At 46.4% G+C, this 17,864-nt stretch overlaps 1 protein-coding gene across 1 annotated transcript in view; it reads left to right on the forward strand.

The window, feature by feature from the left end:
* Positions 1-17,864, forward strand: part of ret (ret proto-oncogene receptor tyrosine kinase) — a 135,290-nt gene that overhangs the window by 113,632 nt on the left and 3,794 nt on the right. The window contains exons 16-22 of the mRNA XM_041176238.1: positions 1,696-1,843; positions 5,007-5,114; positions 8,698-8,909; positions 10,102-10,224; positions 11,474-11,544; positions 11,955-12,092; positions 13,017-13,116. Of these exons, the coding sequence (XP_041032172.1) occupies positions 1,696-1,843; positions 5,007-5,114; positions 8,698-8,909; positions 10,102-10,224; positions 11,474-11,544; positions 11,955-12,092; positions 13,017-13,116 (900 nt within the window). The remainder of the gene's footprint in view (positions 1-1,695; positions 1,844-5,006; positions 5,115-8,697; positions 8,910-10,101; positions 10,225-11,473; positions 11,545-11,954; positions 12,093-13,016; positions 13,117-17,864) is intronic.

Genomic DNA, 17,864 nt, shown 5'->3' on the forward strand with positions numbered 1-17,864 from the left:
GAAATTCCTTCTCTCAGAGGGTTGTGTGTCTTTGGAAGTCTCTTCCTTAAAAGGCAGTGGGAGTGAAGTCTTATGAATATTTTTAAGGCAGAGTTAGATAGATTCTTGATAAGCAAAGAGTGGGGGGGGTGGGGTGGGTGGTGAAAGGCAGGTATGTGGAGTTGAGGTTACAATCAGATTAGCCATGATCTTACTGAATGACAGAGCAGGCTCGAGGGGCCTACTCCTGCTTCATATGTTCATGTTGGTTTTGTGAAGAAGAGTTTGTACAAACATTACTTAATGTATTCATTTTGATTTTTGCTCACCTGCATTGTAAATTTTCAAGTTGGGATCTGTGGTGCTCAGAGTATCCACAAGGTTAGTGGATGTCTGTATTTGCCTATACCTGATGGCTTAACAACATGTCAGCCCAAGTTTTAAACCAAGCTACTCAGTGGGAATAGAGTCAGGTTTTTCTTCATTCATTCAATGAATTGCTGACATCCTTAATTGTCCTTGAGAAGGTAGTGGTGATGAGCTGCCTTCTTGAATACAACTAACTGGCTTGCTGGCCCACCTCAGATTCAACCACATTGGTGTGAGTCTCAAGTCACACACAGGCCAGGCTGGGTAAGCACAGCAGATTTCCCTCTGGAAATTAGATCAATCAGATTAACTTTTAAAACAGTTTCACAGTCACCATCACTAATGCTGGCTTTTTAAATCTCAAATTCCATTTAATTAATTGAATTCAAATTGCCCCATTGCCATGGAGGGATTTGAACTCACATTGCTGCATCATTAGTCCAGGTGTCTAGCTTATTAGTCCTATAGCTTAACCACTGTGCCAGTGAACCCCCTAACATTCAAAGCTATGCCAGGGGAAGGGGTGTAAAACGGGTGCTCGAACCAAACCCACCCCATTCTCACTGGACCGGTTAGGTTTGCTAGACTTGAGCACTAAGTTTAAAAAATATCTTCCACAACAATAACTCTTATCAGCCCATGAAGACACGAAGATTGGATGCTGTTTAGTCCGTTTCGACTTTCTTGTCCCTTTGTCGGTTCTTGTGCCATTGTTCAGCCTCTTCTATGTAGGCACTTTTAGCGTAGTTCTCTTTTTGCTGTGTTCAGAAATGCGAGTTACCTGGCTTTAGCTTGTTCCAGCTCAGCAGACATCCGTTACTCGTTGCTATGAACTTCTACAAATTCAGCAGTTTCTGCTCGACGTCCAAAGAACAGAGGAAGTAGAAAACAAAATGGGGGACAGCAGCACAATTATCTGGGACACCATTGCTTCCGACAATTTGACAGAACAATATAAAAATGTCCCATGGTGGGGTCACACTCCACGACGCTTTAGTGCTATTGATCTGCCTCCCCTGAATCCAGGGACATGATCTGTGTGGTGGTGTGTTACAGATCAGACAGATTCCAAGTTGCTGTGGCAACATGCACTTTTCCATGTGCGTTGTAGTCTGGAGCTATGGATAGTGGTGGTGCAAGCGCCAACATTCTTTCCGTTACATGGCTGACCAGGAATCTCTCCCGTCCTTACTACTATAGGTGTGTGTTGGAGGGATTGGCAGGTTGATACTCAACCTGTTTGGCATCATTATGGGCCCAGAGGCAGGGACACTACCATGATCTGTGTAAAACCAGCCAGTTCTCGACCTGCCATCATTTCCATATATGTGCCTTTCTTCCTAACAGGAGGATCCCAAGTGGGAATTCCCAAGGAAGAACCTAGTCCTAGGTAAGACCCTTGGGGAAGGAGAGTTCGGGAAAGTAGTGAAGGCTACAGCATTCAGGCTCAAGGGAAAAGCAGGCTATATCACTGTGGCAGTCAAGATGTTAAAAGGTAAGGCTGAGTATCTTCAAAGTTTAACTGTGACGTGCAAGTACTGTAGCATCTGTAGAGTTATGGGTTAATGCTTATGTTAATGAGACCGTTCATGACATAATTGTGACATCAGGGCCAGAATTCTGAGGTTGTCTAGCGGGCGCAGTGGGCAGGCCCTGGAGCAGCCGGGAAACAGCCCACCGCCCACCATCGGCCCCCAACTGCGATTTCACACTGGCTGGCCAGTTAACAGAGTGGCGCGGGGCGGGGGGTGGGGGGGGGGAGTGCGCAGTGAAAGCTCCCTGAAGGTAGAGAGCTGCCTCGGGGAGCTGAAGAATTTAAAACCATCGAATAAAGATTTTAAAATGCAGAAACATCGGACTCACTCACCTAAACATATCGATTATAAAAGTTCTGCCCAAACCTTTTTTTAAAATTAATATCGGAAACCTCATCCTGCCCTCGGATGAGGTTTCCTCAAAAATCCAAAGGCCGCCTGGCCGATTTGCCCGTCCGCCAACCATAACATTGGTCGGGCAGTTGAAAATCCCTGTTAATTGATACTTTAATGGCCTTAATGGGCCTCTTAATTGTCGGCCGGTGCACTGCCAACTCTCACGTGTGCCCGGCGACCTAAATATCGTACAAGCGCGCAATGATGTTGGGACATTCACCCGACATCATCGCGTGCGATTTTATGCCTGATTGGGTCAGACCCGCGCCCGCCTGTGGGACGCAAAATTCTGCCCCAGGCGTCAGATGACCAAGAGGCTCCAAGACAGCTCGGACACAGAGCTGTCTGTGTCCTGAGGACCATGTGCTTACCCTGAGGCCTTTGTAAATAGCTCTTTATAAATTGTTTCAAGTTAAAGTATACCGACCATCTCAAGTCCGTCATAGAAGAAGCAAAGCCTCAGCAAGTTAAGGCAAGATGACGTGGTCACAGTAAAACCTCACCAAAGCTCGGTGACAACATGTAACAACATCCTTACAGGTCAGTGGTTTTTACTCCAAGATTTAAAACAGAGTCCTACATATATCAGCAGAACAACTCCAAGCACCCATATCATAACTTCCTCCTCATTTGGAATCTCACCCTGTAAGATTTTGGATATGGGGGCCACAGGCACCTAAGGTAGGCAGTTGACTATTCGCAAGTAATTTTAAGATCGTTTATTAACAGTTTAGATATGATGCATTAATTCATTAGACAGAAAAAGTATATGACCCATGACAGTTGAGAGTGGTTTACTGATCCCAGAGGACAAACGGACACTGGCACAGAGTGTGTTGATCTCAGTGGCTTGCAATAGCAGAGTTGTGCTCTCTAGTTGAAGTGTTAGGGAGCTCTTCCCTCAGTCTCATCCCCCCGCCCCTCCCACCTCATCTGGCCCACCTCCCATCTGTAGAAGGCCTGACAAGCACAGGCACTTCATCAGCACTGCCCCCTGTCTCCAAGCACTTGTTAATATACCCTCTTTCTGGGATCTGTTTGCTTACCCAGTCTCAATCACCTGCTCAAACCCTTCTGACCAATGGAAAGAGGACAGGTACCCAAGATGTCAGGGTGGTCACCGACCCTCCTGTTCGTCACCCTGCTCGAGGTCAGCTACATCACGCTGAAGGTCAATCCCTGACCCTTTCTAAACTCTTGCATGGATAAGGGCATACACACGACACCACCCTACTAACTTAGGAATGTCAACATGGAAGCCTGAACCAAGTTATCCTGACATTTCCAGGGACTGTTTAGAATTGTTGCCTGATTAGAAATTGCCTTTCCAGAGAGGCAGAATTAATGCTATTTAGCTAATCTCATAAGGGTTCTAAACTATGGAGAAAACACCAGCTTACTAAAGATCCTACGCTTAGTGTCTGTGTCTACACATCTGAAGGATGTTTCAGTGGAATAGCCAGCAGGCCAAGTGTCTTGAGAACCATAAAATGATACAGAACAGAAGGAGGCCATTTGGCCCATTGTGCCTGTGCCAGCTCTTTGGAAGAGTTATTCGGTTAGTCCCACTCCCCTGATCTTTCCTGATAGCCCTGCAAATGTTCTACCCTGCGAGTATATATATCCAATTCCCTTCGGAAATGTCCTGTTGAATCTGATCCCACCAGGTAGTGCAGATTATAACAACTTGCTCAGCAAGAACACATTTTCCTCATCTCGTCTCTGATTAGATTCCAATCGGTTAGAGAAACTGAGGGCTGAATTTTACCTTGGGGCTAGACGCTAATGTCGAAGTGAAAAGCGGACCCCAATCCTGCGCTTACTAACAGTGGGAGTGGCTCAACGATTTTAATGGCTTCCTAATTGGCTGCCTGCGGGTCTGCCATCCAATTAAGGTGGGCTCCCTGATGCTGCTGATCCAATCAGAGGGAAGCAGCTCTGAAGCCTCAGCAGCATCAATGGAAGAGGTAGGCACTGCTGAAGCTGGCCGGAACCCTTGGGGAGCAAACTCCAGATAAGTAAATTAAAAGCAAAAGAAATTCAGGGGGATGTGCTGGGGGCTGCAGGGACTCCCTTCCCTGCCCGCAGTGCCCTCTTTGGGGCACGAGCCTCTGGCTCTGATGGCCTTTTGGGCTGCCATAGGAAGGCCGCCTACATGATGCTGGTGGCCTCTCCATGCAGTGGGAGTGGGGCAGGGGTTGGGGGGGTGGGGGGGGGGGGTCTGTGTCACCCTGGCAAAATGCCGGCAGCCCCGTTTAACTCGCCTATGTAGAGTGGGCAGGCAATCTGCACTCCAGCCAGCCCCCTGCCCGGCAACGGGACAGGATTGAGGAGTGGGTCCAGATGTGGTTCTCTGCTACTTTACTGCCCCCTCCCCCTACAACCTCCACCTCTGTTCCCCCCACATGGTGACTGGTAAAGGCTCAGCTTTAATTTCCCTCTGCCCTTGGTTACGTCATCGATCAGCTGATCACAGCAGTCACTGGGGAATCAAAGCCCAGCCTCCTAGCGTGGAGCAAGGGGGAAAGAAATTGGGGAAAGATTGGAAGAGAGCTCCATTTCCAAAGAACCCTCACTGTACATTTTTTAATTTGTTTAGGCCTCGGTAAAGCCTACTTCAGATGTTTTTCCTATAAATGCGATTTGCAGTTGTTGTTTCTGCAAGACATGAAGTCTGACGGTGACTCTCTCTGAATTAAATTTGCTCTTTGTTTCTGTGCCTGGCAGAAAATGCATCTCAGAGTGAGCTGCGGGACCTCTTATCTGAATTCAACCTGCTGAAACAAGTCAGCCATCCCCACATTATCAAACTGTATGGAGCCTGCTGTCAGGATGGTAAGAGAACATTGGACACAGGGTGATAATAGTGACAACTTGATTTATACCATCGCATTTAATTATTTTTGTCCCTTTATTTTAATGAAGGTTTTGACCCATTTAATTTAAAGACTGGAATGGCTGAGATGTAGAGATGTTTTGGGTGAGATAGTCATTAATTCATCTGAAAGAGAACAGAGGAAAAACTTCTTTAACCAGAGAATGGCTAGAATTTGGAACTAGCAATAACGAGGAGAAGCTGAGACAGTTACGACCAGATTAGGAGGGGTGAATTCACTCGTTTCTTTGTCCCGCTCCTGGGTTGCTTGTAACAGAATTTGAATTTCAAAGGGAGATGATGCAGAAATGTTTAAAATGTACGAATTATTCCAACTTCCCACTAATGCAAAAATACACACACAGACACATGCACATGCATGTGCACACGCACACACACACACAGGACACACACACAAGACCAATCCACCCTTCACCACCTCCAAAACATGCACAAAAAGAGATAAAACTTTACAAAGTATCAGGTCTTAAAACTTGGCCAAGTAAAAAGTAAAGTCAGAAAAAAGAATGATTTTGTGATTGTCCGGATGCTTGTTTATAGCTGACGGGTCACTTTCCATTGCAGCTGCTGGTATTGGGGTTTTTTACTGGAGCAGTCATGGCTAGTTGTTTCTCTTTTCTCTTGGGGACAGTGGTGCTGATTTGGAATCCTCCTTAAAGAACTCTCGGTTTACAGCAATGTGGTCTTCTGGTGTGTTTTCAAACCACAAACTGCCCAGCTTTGATTCGAGAGGTTTCAGAAGAAGCGAGGATAAGGCTGTAGTCTCTATGGCAGTCTCTCTGACTGTTAGTTCAAATCCGGTCTATTTCACCCAAGAGCTGTGACTATTCTCTGGTTTCAATCTGGGCTTATTTTAGCCACTGTCTCTAAGAGCTCCATTGACTTCATAAAGCAGCTTGTGTCCTTCACAAATGCAACGTAATACCTGCTCTAGGCCAGTGTCCTTTGTTTAGCAACAGTGTTCTTTAAGATAATTCAAATAGCCAATAACATTATAAATTAATATTCTATATAACATCTGTGGACTGAATGGCTTGCTTCTACACTTTGTAACTATATTTTGTACCTTTGTAATACTTTCATTATTCATCAGAGATGAATCAGGCATCACTACAATGTACTGGGGGCAGGAATTCTCTCCAGGCAAATAACAGCAAATACGTTCACATCAACACTGGACAATATACTCTTCTACACAAGGAGTTGATGCCAGCTATGTTTTCAGGGAGAGGGGTCACCCAGTCACTCGTGTAGAGTAGGTACTGAAAGCTGCAGTAGCAGGGACCCAGACACAGGTAGTTTACCCTCCCGATTACAGAAAAAAATTTGTGTACCCAGGAAAATGGAAAAATGGAATAACCTCTCAGAACTTATAGCTGTGTTACAGATATCTAACTGACAGCTCTATAATAAACCTTGCCTTTTCTTTCAATATTGATTAAACTACACTGCATCTGCAGATCAAAGCAAGTGAGTTAATAGCAATTTTCTGCTGCGTACAAGGGTTGGAATCAATAGTAATAGATGAAATGTGAACTCTTACAGTGAGTGAGTTCCTTCCTTTCTTTCAATGTCCATTGTCTGGAAGCTGCAAGTTTTTCCTATCTCTCATTAAGTCCAGTTTGCAAAGGATTGTAGAGTTTTTAAAGATTCCTTCACCACCTTTTCCACTATGTTTCTAGCAGATGTGGATCTAGCTGCCTGTTAACAACTGGTCGGGATTGAACCGGACAGAACCAGGATTGCCTGTATTGACAACAGATACACATGTGACAATTAAATAATTGTCTGCCTTTTCCAGCAACATTGGGCCACATCCTCAAATTAAATGTGTTATGTTGTGATAATGATATAGAGCTTCCAATCACTCATAAGGGATTGAGTAATCATGTTGTGGGTTCATTTATTAATTCTAGGCACGTATGAACAGATATACTTGGACTTGAAGATGCCAGCAGCAGAGCTGTGCACTGTGTGCTCTGCTTAAAAAGAAAAGCGAAGATAAACTGAATCGTATGAGCCACTTCCTTTCTAGCGATGTCATGCTGCAATCCCTTAAAAGCATATTACAACAAAATGAACACAATCACTCTGTCGGGTGGACAAGATTGATGCAAACTGAACTGAATTCCAAGATTTTGTTCTGTTTGGATTCAGGTTCCTGATTAAAACGTCTTTTTGGAAACTGAGGCAGGACACTCAGCGTGTGATCCCAGTGCCATGCTTTCTGGAGACAGGAGGCTGTGCTCAGTCCTGTTGGCAATAATCCATTCTGTGTTTTGTGGAAATTGGAGACAGTATTGTGCTAGGCCCTGATGGGATTAAATCCAGTGCCATGTTTTAGGAGAGACTGGAGTTACATAGAATTTATTGCAAAGAAAAGGCTGTTTGGCTCAACTGGTCTACGCTGAAAGAAAATTACTGAGGATGCTAGAAATCTGCAATAAGAACAGAAAATGCTAAAACTACTCAGCAGGTCTGACAGCATCTGTGGAGAGGGAAACAGAGTTAGCGGGCGGGATTTTCCGGTCCCGTCAGTGGCAGACATCACCGAGGGTAGGATGGAAACATTTGGAGAGCACCATTGGCTGCGATGATGTTCGCCACCGGCAGGACTGGAAAATCCTGGCCAATGTTTCATTAGGAAGCATGGTCTATACTGGTGTTGATGCTCCATATGAACCTACTCCTATTCCCCCTTCATCTCACCTCGTCAGCATAACTTATTTCCTTCTCCCTCTTGTATTAATCTGATTTTCCCTTAAATCCATCTATACTATTCATTTCAATGACAGTGAGCTCCATATTCTAATCACCGTCTATGTCATGAAATTTCTCCTGAATTCCCTATTGGATTTATTAGTGACTGACTTGCATTTATGAACCTTAGTTTAGGATTTGCCCAAAAGCAGAAACATTTTCTCGAAGGCTACATGATCAAATCTCTACATAATTTTAAAGTCCTCTATTGGGCCACTCCCTCACCCTCTGGAAGACATGGGCCCTGAACTGTTCCACCTTTCAGTATGAACAGCGCCAGCTTCTGATGGTATTTTTTTTAATTCATTCATGGGATGTGGGCATCACTGGCTAGACCAGCATTTATTGCCCATCCCTAATTGCCCTTGTTCAGAGGGCATTTAAGAGTCAACCACATTGCTGTGGGTCTGGAGTCACATGTAGGTTAGACTGGGTAAGGACGGCAGATTTCCTTCCCTAAAGGACATTAGTGAACCAGATGGGTTTTTACAACAATCGGCAATGGTTTTGTGGTCAGGCTTTTTAAGTTCCAGATTATTTTGTTGGATTCAAATTTCACCAGATACCTCGGTGGGATTTGAATCCAGGTCCCCAGAGCACTAGTGCCATGACAACACCACCATGCCAGCACCTCCCAATCCGGGCTGCTTCACCCTCTTTGCAATCCAGAACAGAATGCTGTTATTGGTAAATGCTACCTTGTGATGTATGACACAAAACAAGGAGAGGCCCTTTGCTGAGCATTGCATCTTTCTTTGACAGGTCCTCTGTATCTTATTGTGGAATACGCCAAATATGGGTCCCTGAGGAGTTTCCTGAGGGAAAGTCGCAAAGTTGGCCCCAGTTACTTGGGTGAAGGCAATCGAAATTCCAGTTACCTGGATAATCCGGATGAGCGGGCCCTGACAATGGGAGACTTGATATCCTTCGCTTGGCAGATCTCTCGTGGAATGCAGTACCTGGCTGAAATGAAGGTGATCTTTTATTTTTTGTCTACACATCTGTTGTTGAAGATGTTGAGTTGCTAGAGCTCAAGTGGCACTTGTAGCTGAGCTGTGCGTTTATATCTGAGTCTTATCTGTGAATCACTCCTCACTGGTCTGGGTGATTAGCCTTTCCACGTCTGAATCAGAACGTGCAGCATTTGAATCCCACACTAGACTGTTCAGGCAAATAGTGATCAGAGCTTTGGAGGTGAGTTCTGGATTGATATCCAGTGGTATATTCACATTCAGTGGCTGTGTTTGTCATCATTTTATCATATGAGTTGTGGGAACACGCTGTACAGGACTAACCCACCCCCACATCAGCTGGTGCAAAGACATTTATGTCCATGAGAGGCGTGGTCAGCGTTAATCAGCCTGCAAATCCTTCCAGTGCATCACGCTTTTGGTAGACTCCTCATTGTTTGAGTATGTCCAAGCTGTAAGTGATTTTGTCATCTATTGTGGCTCCTCTCATGACTGAAGAGTCTGATGTGGGATCAGCATGGACGTCCGCCGAATTGGCAGCTCATGTTGATGTTTGTAGCGCTCGGGGGAACCTCAGCCACTGCACCACATCTGGCCTTCCTCTGGGTATGTTGGACTTTGCGAGTTTGGTTAGATGGCTCTTGAAAGACGCTGAACCGAGTTTCATGGCTTTTCTCCATGTGGGCCAGTTGGCTGCAGTGTTTTCCCAAGAGGTGTGGTCTGCAATGCAAAGTTTGTAAGATTCTTTTTTAGGGTATTGTTGTATCATTTGTACTGACCCACTGTGGCGCTGTTTGCCCTGAAGCAGTTCCCCATAGAAGGGGATTCTGTAATTATCCATGCGGGAGACATAAGCTGCCTATCTAAGTTGAAAACTTAATTTGGATAGACATCGTGCTGTTGTCAAAGAAAGATTTAAATAAGTTTCTCATTAGCTAAATCAATTGGACAATTGTTTATACAGTTGGTTCAGCTGTGAGTTGTGTCCCACTTGTTAATTGGCCCAGTACAACCAGTGATTGACCTGAGTTATAAATAATTAAGTTCTCTACTTCCAGCCAACAAAGGGCTTCCATTACAGACTTCACTGTCTGTGAGGTTACATAGAGACCAAGAAAACAGGCCTGTTAGCTATTGTGACCTCATGGTTTAATTTGGAATGTTAGCTGCCTGCATCATCATGTTTTCTTCCTAGCTTGTCCATCGTGACCTGGCAGCACGGAATGTTCTGGTAGCTGAGGGACGTAAGATGAAGATCTCCGATTTTGGCCTCTCCAGGGATGTGTATGAGGAGGACTCTTATGTAAAGAGAAGCAAGGTATTGTGCACCTTCTTTTATCTGCTAACACCCTACAGTGTATGACATGTAAAATAATATATCTTTTTCATGTAACACTACATAGCTTCAACACCTTTTATGACTTGCAGTAGAATGTGATTAACACAGTGTTCATTATCCATTGTTTCCAGCTGGAGAAGACCATTTAATGGGAAGGTGAGTGGGGCTCCTTCTTTGGGGAGCTCAGCAGTTTGTGAGGCCACTTCTGAAGGAATTAAGAGGCAACCCCACTCCTCTCCCCTCCCCCCCTCTCGCCCCCACTACCCCCCCCCCCCCCCCCCCCACCCCCCCCAACCTCCCCTGCCCCGTGTGTTTTGGGTCTGAAGTCACAATGTATTCCAAACAAGGTGGCACAATGGTTGCTGAAGCAGTTGAGTTTTCACAACAGCTTCTGGTCCCAGCCCACAAATTGCCAGATGTATTGAATTCAATTTCACAACTTGCCATAGTGAATATGAACTCTCAACCCCTGGGTTCCTTGTCCAGCGTTATGGCCACTGCATTACCAGCCTCCTGCCCCCTACACCTAAACCTCTAACTCTGGCCTTCCATATATAATCAGCCACGCCCCCATCCCTTAGCTCCACACCACCATTGGTGGAAGAGCCTTCAGACATCTCAGTCCTACTCCTTGCAATGTCTTCCCTGAGGCTCTAGAATATATCTCTGTCACCAAGCTCTTGGTCACATCTTGTTACCCTCCCACCATGCCTCTTCCTTTATTCCTCTGTGCTGTCTTAGGACACTTCTTCCAAGGTAATGGTATGAGTTCAAGTTGCATTAAAATACATGAAATGTCCCATTGCCATCCAATGGTATAGAGGACAGGGTCCACAGCTTCCAAACAGAAAGGCATTGGGTTGACGGTTGGTCTGTTAAGTGGCTGAATTTCATTAGTTATACCATTTGAAAAGGTGGTCAGGAATAAAAGCCTCAGGCTCATCTGTGTTCACACAATTCATTAGGTGGAGCTGACTACTTTCATCCCACTTGCCAATCGTTCTCCAGAGAAGGCAGGTCAGCTTTGCGGGTAGAGGCCCTTCATCAGGACTGGTAGGCAGGAAGAAGTTTTGCCTCCTTAGAAGCGTCACCTGTGATGATAAACGGAAGGGGTTTCTGTAGGTTCATATTCTACCCTCTCCAATGGAAGAATGGACAGGTTGGCCTCTGCCTCACTCTAAATTTCCAATGAATGATTTTCTTTTCTTCTGCTTTCACTTTTCTCTAGGGTCGGATTCCCGTCAAGTGGATGGCGATCGAGTCTTTGTTTGATCACATCTACACCTCGCAGAGTGATGTGTAAGTGTTGCTGGTCTACAGTTTGAATCGGGAACCCAGGCTAAACTCCACTGTTACTGGATTTCGGGACAGTAGGTGAAAATGCAGAACTGACAAATTTGGCACATTTGCATTATTGACGGGCCAAAGATCAGGAAAATTAGTGGAATATCAGGATTATGCACTCCCATTTCTCCACATTGCTTTATATTCTTCCTTTTCAAATAGCTATGGCGGTGTCAATATCAACCTGAACTAAAACATTCTGCTTAATTCAGCACAGAACCAAGGGTTGAATCTAGAACCCCTCTAGAACTGTCCAGCTGAGTCAGACATTGCCTTAACCAAATAAGCCATTTGGCCAACTCCTGGAAGGGTCATAGTTGCTAATAGTGGCTAATAACATGACTTTCTTTCCTTGCTCTATCCAGATGGTCATTTGGCATTCTCCTTTGGGAAATAGTGACACTGGGTGGAAATCCATATCCTGGAATTGCCCCTGAACGCCTCTTCAATCTCCTGAAAACGGGATATCGGATGGAGCGACCGGAAAACTGCAGTGAGGAAATGTACGACAGACTTTAAAGCCTTGCAACCATGAGTAGAATTTCTGAGTTAGCATTTCTAGTGGAAATCTTCCCACAGCATAGCGGGTGTTTGGGTAGAGAGGTGTGCACGAGATGGGGAGGTGTGTATGGGATGGGGAGGTGTGTATGGGATGGGGAGGTGTGTACTGGATGGGGAGGTGTGTATGGGATGGGGAGGTGAGTACTGGATGGGGAGGTGAGTACTGGATGGGGAGGTGAGTACTGGATGGGGAGGTGAGTACTGGATGGGGAGGTGAGTACTGGATGGGGAGGTGAGTACTGGATGGGGAGGTGAGTACTGGATGGGGAGGTGAGTACTGGATGGGGAGGTGAGTACTGGATGGGGAGATGCGTATGGGATGGGGAGGTGCGTACTGGATGGGGAGGTGCGTACTGGATGGGGAGGTGCGTACTGGATGGGGAGGTGCGTACGGGATGGGGAGGTGCGTACGGGATGGGGAGGTGCGTACGGGATGGGGAGGTGCGTATGGGATGGGGAGGTGCGTATGGGATGGGGAGGTGCGTATGGGATGGGGAGGTGCGTATGGGATGGGGAGGTGCGTATGGGATGGGGAGGTGCGTATGGGATGGGGAGGTGCGTATGGGATGAGGAGGTGCGTATGGGATGAGGAGGTGCGTATGGGATGAGGAGGTGCGTATGGGATGAGGAGGTGCGTATGGGATGAGGAGGTGCGTATGGGATGAGGAGGTGCGTATGGGATGAGGAGGTGCGTATGGGATGAGGAGGTGCGTATGGGATGAGGAGGTGCGTATGGGATGAGGAGGTGCGTATGGGATGGGGAGGTTAACCTCTCCTGGTTGTAGTTTACAACTGGCAAACACACCATGATTCTTGCCCTTCCTCAGGTACAGTCAGTGTTGTAAGTGTGCTGTATTCTCCCTCAGGTATAACTTGATGCTGCGATGTTGGAAACAAGAGCCAGACAAACGGCCTACATTTGCAGAAATCAGCAAAGAGCTGGAGAAAATGATGGTGAAGAGTCGGGTCAGTACAATGTTTTACTGGTGCGCTGATCTCCTGCAAGTTTAACACCATTTTCATTAGATTAAGAAGCTTTTAGGAAGGATGAAGTCACTGAATGCAGGACATCACCATGACTGAGAAGAATAAAGATGATTAAATAAATGAGGAATTGGGAACTAGGTGACACCACAAAATGGTTACTGCGTAAAGGAGACCATTTGGCCCATTGTGTCTGTGCTGGCTCTCAACAAGAGCAATTCACATAGCACCAATCCCCCAGTTCTCTGTAACCTTGGAATTTTTCCTCTTCAGATTCCAATTCTCTTTTGAAAGCCACAATTGACCCTGTCTCCCCCACACTCTCAGGCAGTGCATTCCAGATCCTAACCACTCGATTGACCCTGTCTCCCCCACACTCTCAGGCAGTGCATTCCAGATCCTAACCGCTCAATTGACCCTGTCTCCCCCACACTCTCAGGCAGTGCATTCCAGATCCTAACCGCTCAATTGACCCTGTCTCCCCCACACTCTCAGGCAGTGCATTCCAGATCCTAACCGCTCGATTGACCCTGTCTCCCCCACACTCTCAGGCAGTGCATTCCAGATCCTAACCGCTCGATTGACCCTGTCTCCCCCACATTCTCAGGCAGGGAATTCCAGATCCTAACCGCTCGATTGACCCTGTCTCCCCCACACTCTCAGGCAGTGCATTCCAGATCCTAACCGCTCGATTGACCCTGTCTCCCCCACACTCTCAGGCAGTGCATTCCAGATCCTAACCGCTCGATTGACCCTGTCTCCCCCACACTCTCAGGCAGTGCATTCCAGATCCTAACCGCTCGATTGACCCTGTCTCCCCCACACTCTCAGGCAGTGCATTCCAGATCCTAACCGCTCGATTGACCCTGTCTCCCCCACACTCTCAGGCAGTGCATTCCAGATCCTAACCGCTCGATTGACCCTGTCTCCCCCACACTCTCAGGCAGTGCATTCCAGATCCTAACCGCTCGATTGACCCTGTCTCCCCCACACTCTCAGGCAGTGCATTCCAGGTCCTAACCACTCGATTGACCCTGTCTCCCCTACACTCTCAGGCAGTGCATTCCAGATCCTAACCACTTGCTGCGCAAAAAAAAAATGGTTTTTCCCAATTTTGCCATTGCTTCATTTGCCAATTGCCTTTAACCTGTGTCCTCTCATTCTCAATGCATCCACCAATGGGAGAAGTTTCTCCCCATTGACTCATGATTTTGAATACCTCAATCAAACCTCCTCTCAACTGTCTCTTCTCCAGTGTAAATAGTCCCAGCTTCTCCAGTCTGGGGCTTTTAGGTTATGCAAGGGTGGGAAGATTTGCAGTGATGAGGAGTTCCACAACTTGCAGGTACCTAAGAAGAATGAGTAAGAGTAGGAGATTGTGAGATGAAGCTTCATATTGACAGTGAGGATTGAGAGAGTATCGAAGAGCATTATTTCTGCAGAATTTGGAAGTTAGAACAAGGAGAGTGTTTCAAAGGTGCACCAACCGTTATAATAGTCAATGAAATAGAGATACAAAGAAAGATTGAGAGGGAAGTTGCTGTTTAGGTGGGACAGGGATTACCTACTAATCGACAAACTCTCTCTCATGCATCCTATCAAAAGGGTGGGATACCTGTTAGAAGAATCGCTCCAGGGGCAGAATTTTTCACTCAGCGAGTGGGCGCGTGCCCAACCCACTCAAGCGTGAAATAATGTGTGATGACGTTGGCTGAGGTGCTGATGTCAATGCGCAGTCACGCGATAGTTCAGTCTGCAGGCATATGCCAGAGCCAGCAGCGCGCCCACCGACAATTTAAAAGCCTATTAAGGCCATTAAGTTATCAATTAAATTAAATTTTTCGCTGCCCTAGCGGTTGTCGAGCAGGCGAGAAGGCCAAGCGGCCGTTGCATTTTTTTGGAAACCTCATCCACGGGCGGGGTGAGGTTTCCAAAATCAAATAAAAATAAAATTAAAAACTTTAATTTTTCGTTAATAATGTGTCCTTGATCATGTGACAGAGCCACATGAGGGGACATGTTTTATGACGTTTTTATTTTTAAAATTCTTTTTATACATCTCTTCATCTCCCTGAGGCAGTTCCGTGCCTCAGGGAGATTGTGCAGTGCTCGCTCGCGCCCATGTGCGAAGTTGGCGCTCGGCTGGCTGGCACTCCTCCCTCTTCCTGCACGGACAGTGCTCAGCGCTCAGCGCTCAGCCCTCAGCGCTGCCGCTCGTGTTTCACGCTGGGCGGGCCTTAATTGGCCTGCCAGTGTGAGACCACGGTGCGGTGCCGATTGCAGGAGGCGGTCAGCTCCCTGCCTGCCCCCTGCCAAGCCAGCCCATCAAAGGCAAAATTCTGCCCCGGATATGAGGGCAGGATTCAAGAAATGGAAAGGCTCAAGCTTCATGGGGAGTAAAGAGTTATTGAGGAACGAAAGAACTATTCGGCTGAAAAGGGCTTTTTGGATGAAGCTTCAGAAACAAAAAAAATATATTGGCCCCTGAATTTTACAGGCCTCTATTTTCTAAAGAGTCCAGCATGATCAGTCTCTCCTGACGGTTGTAATCTCTCAACTCCAGTGCCATCCCTGCAGTTTTATTTCCTGTACCCTCTCCACTGTCCTCTGTGTCCTTTTTGAAATAGATGTAAGGTGAGGACAATTTTCATCTCCCTAACCTTGGGAGCAGACACTAATACCTGTGTCCAAACTAATCTCCATTAAGGCAACAGCAACCCATAGACTTAACCAGACACCAGGCAAAACATTTTCACCTTACAAGTTCAAAATGAGGCTCTTTTCACTGTGGAGCCAGTTGGAAGCTTACAGCTGCCTTTTGATTTTTCATTGCATCTGCTTGCACACCCGGAAACTGCTGAATTTGGCATTTGAGGGACACGTCACTAAACCTGGGGGCTGCAGTCTTGCCTTCAGGGCCATGTCTTATTTGCAGCAGCCCTGGGCTGGAAGCAGAGAGGTTTTTGCGCAGCTGCACTTTAAATGTGGCGCCTGGCGTGATGAAGCGGCGAGGTGATGGCATGGCAGACAAATTGGAGCCCACCTGCCATGGAAAAGACGTGTTTCCTGAGAATGCATAATTAATGAGTGGGATTGGGATAATACAATGTGAAAAGCCGCCATTGCGGCTGGCGGGAAAACATCATTTTACCCGCCTGCTACTGCACTTAATGCAAATCTGGGATGATTCCATCCATAGAGCGAATCAATAAACCAAATGTTTGTTGGATTCTGAGAGTTTTATTTCCATTTTTTTCCATTTCAAATGGATTTTTCCCCTTTCCACAATTCTGTCTTCCTGTGCCTTGCACTCCCACAGGTTTGTGGGAGATATCAGGATTTGAAATAGGGGAAGAATAAAATCAGCTACAAGTTGACAGTCCTTCCAGTATTTTGCCTTTGTTTGAGGGAGCACTACAACAACATGACTAAGACCCTGGTTCCCGATATCTGCTCCTGTTGTGTGAAACTCTGCACCAAGGGCACTAAAGCAAACATCTTACTCCCCATTAGTACAGAGGAACAGGGGAAGTCCATTCAACACAAAAACAGAAACAGAAATACCTGGAAAAACTCAGCAGGTCTGGCAGCATCGGCGGAGAAGAGCAAAGTTGACGTTTCGGGTCCTCATGACCCTTCAACAGAACTAAGGAAAAATAGGAAAGGGGTGAAATATAAGCTGGTTTAAGGCGGGGTGGTGGGGGGAGGTGGGTGTTTTTGGGACAAGCAGCCAGTGATAGGTGAAGATAACCAAAAGCTGTCACAGACAAAAGAACAAAGAGGTGTTGAAGGTGGTGATATTATCTAAAGGAATGTGCTAATTAAGAGTAGCAGACAAGACAGATAAGGTACAGATAGCTCTGGTGGGGGTGGGGGAATATTAAAAGGTAGAAAGAAACAATGGTGGAAATACATTTAAAAATAATAGAAATAGGTGGGAAAAGAAAAAGTCTCTATAAATTATTGGAAAAAACAAAAAGGAGGGGGAAGAAACAGGAAGGGGGTAGGGATGGAGGAGAGAGTTCAAGATCTAAAATTGTTGAACTCAATATTCAGTCCGGAAGGTTGTAAAGTGTCTAGTCGGAAGAGGAGGTGCTGTTCCTCCAGTTTGCGTCTAAAATTGTTGATCTCAATATGAAGTCCATTCAACCCCTTGAGCCTCTTCCACCATTCTGTCAGATCATAGCTGATCTCTACTTGCACTCTTTTTACCCACCTTTTTTTCAGTATCTCTTGATACCCCTACCTAATAAAAATCTAAGGATCCCAGTCTTGAAATCTACAGCTGACCCCTCAGCATTCATACCTCTTGGTGGGGAGGAGGAATTGGCAGGGGGAGGTTGGGTGGCCGGGGGGGGGTGGGGGGGGGGGGGGGGGTGGGGACGGGGTGTGTGTGGGGGTGGGGTGGGGTGATGGTGGTGGTGGTGGTGGTGGTGGGGTGGTTGGGTGTGAGTACAGATAAGGACAGCATGAGAATTCCAGGTTTCCATATACCCTGTGTATGAAAAATTGCTTCCCGACTCTTCACCCCCGGCTGGTCCAGCTCTATTTTGTTCTCAGTCAGGATTTCCCAAGGACAACCTTTCCATCACTTTGAGTGAAAATGATATCTCTGGAACAGAAAGAGATCAATTCTTTCCCCACCATCCATTTGTACTCTGGTGCCATATTATAGGTTGCAAGTCTCTAGGAGAAATCAGGCAATGACCATATGAATGTTCAATGACCAA

The sequence above is a fragment of the Carcharodon carcharias genome, chromosome 28, assembly GCF_017639515.1.
Source record: "Carcharodon carcharias isolate sCarCar2 chromosome 28, sCarCar2.pri, whole genome shotgun sequence".
Taxonomy (NCBI): Eukaryota; Metazoa; Chordata; class Chondrichthyes; order Lamniformes; family Lamnidae; genus Carcharodon; species Carcharodon carcharias.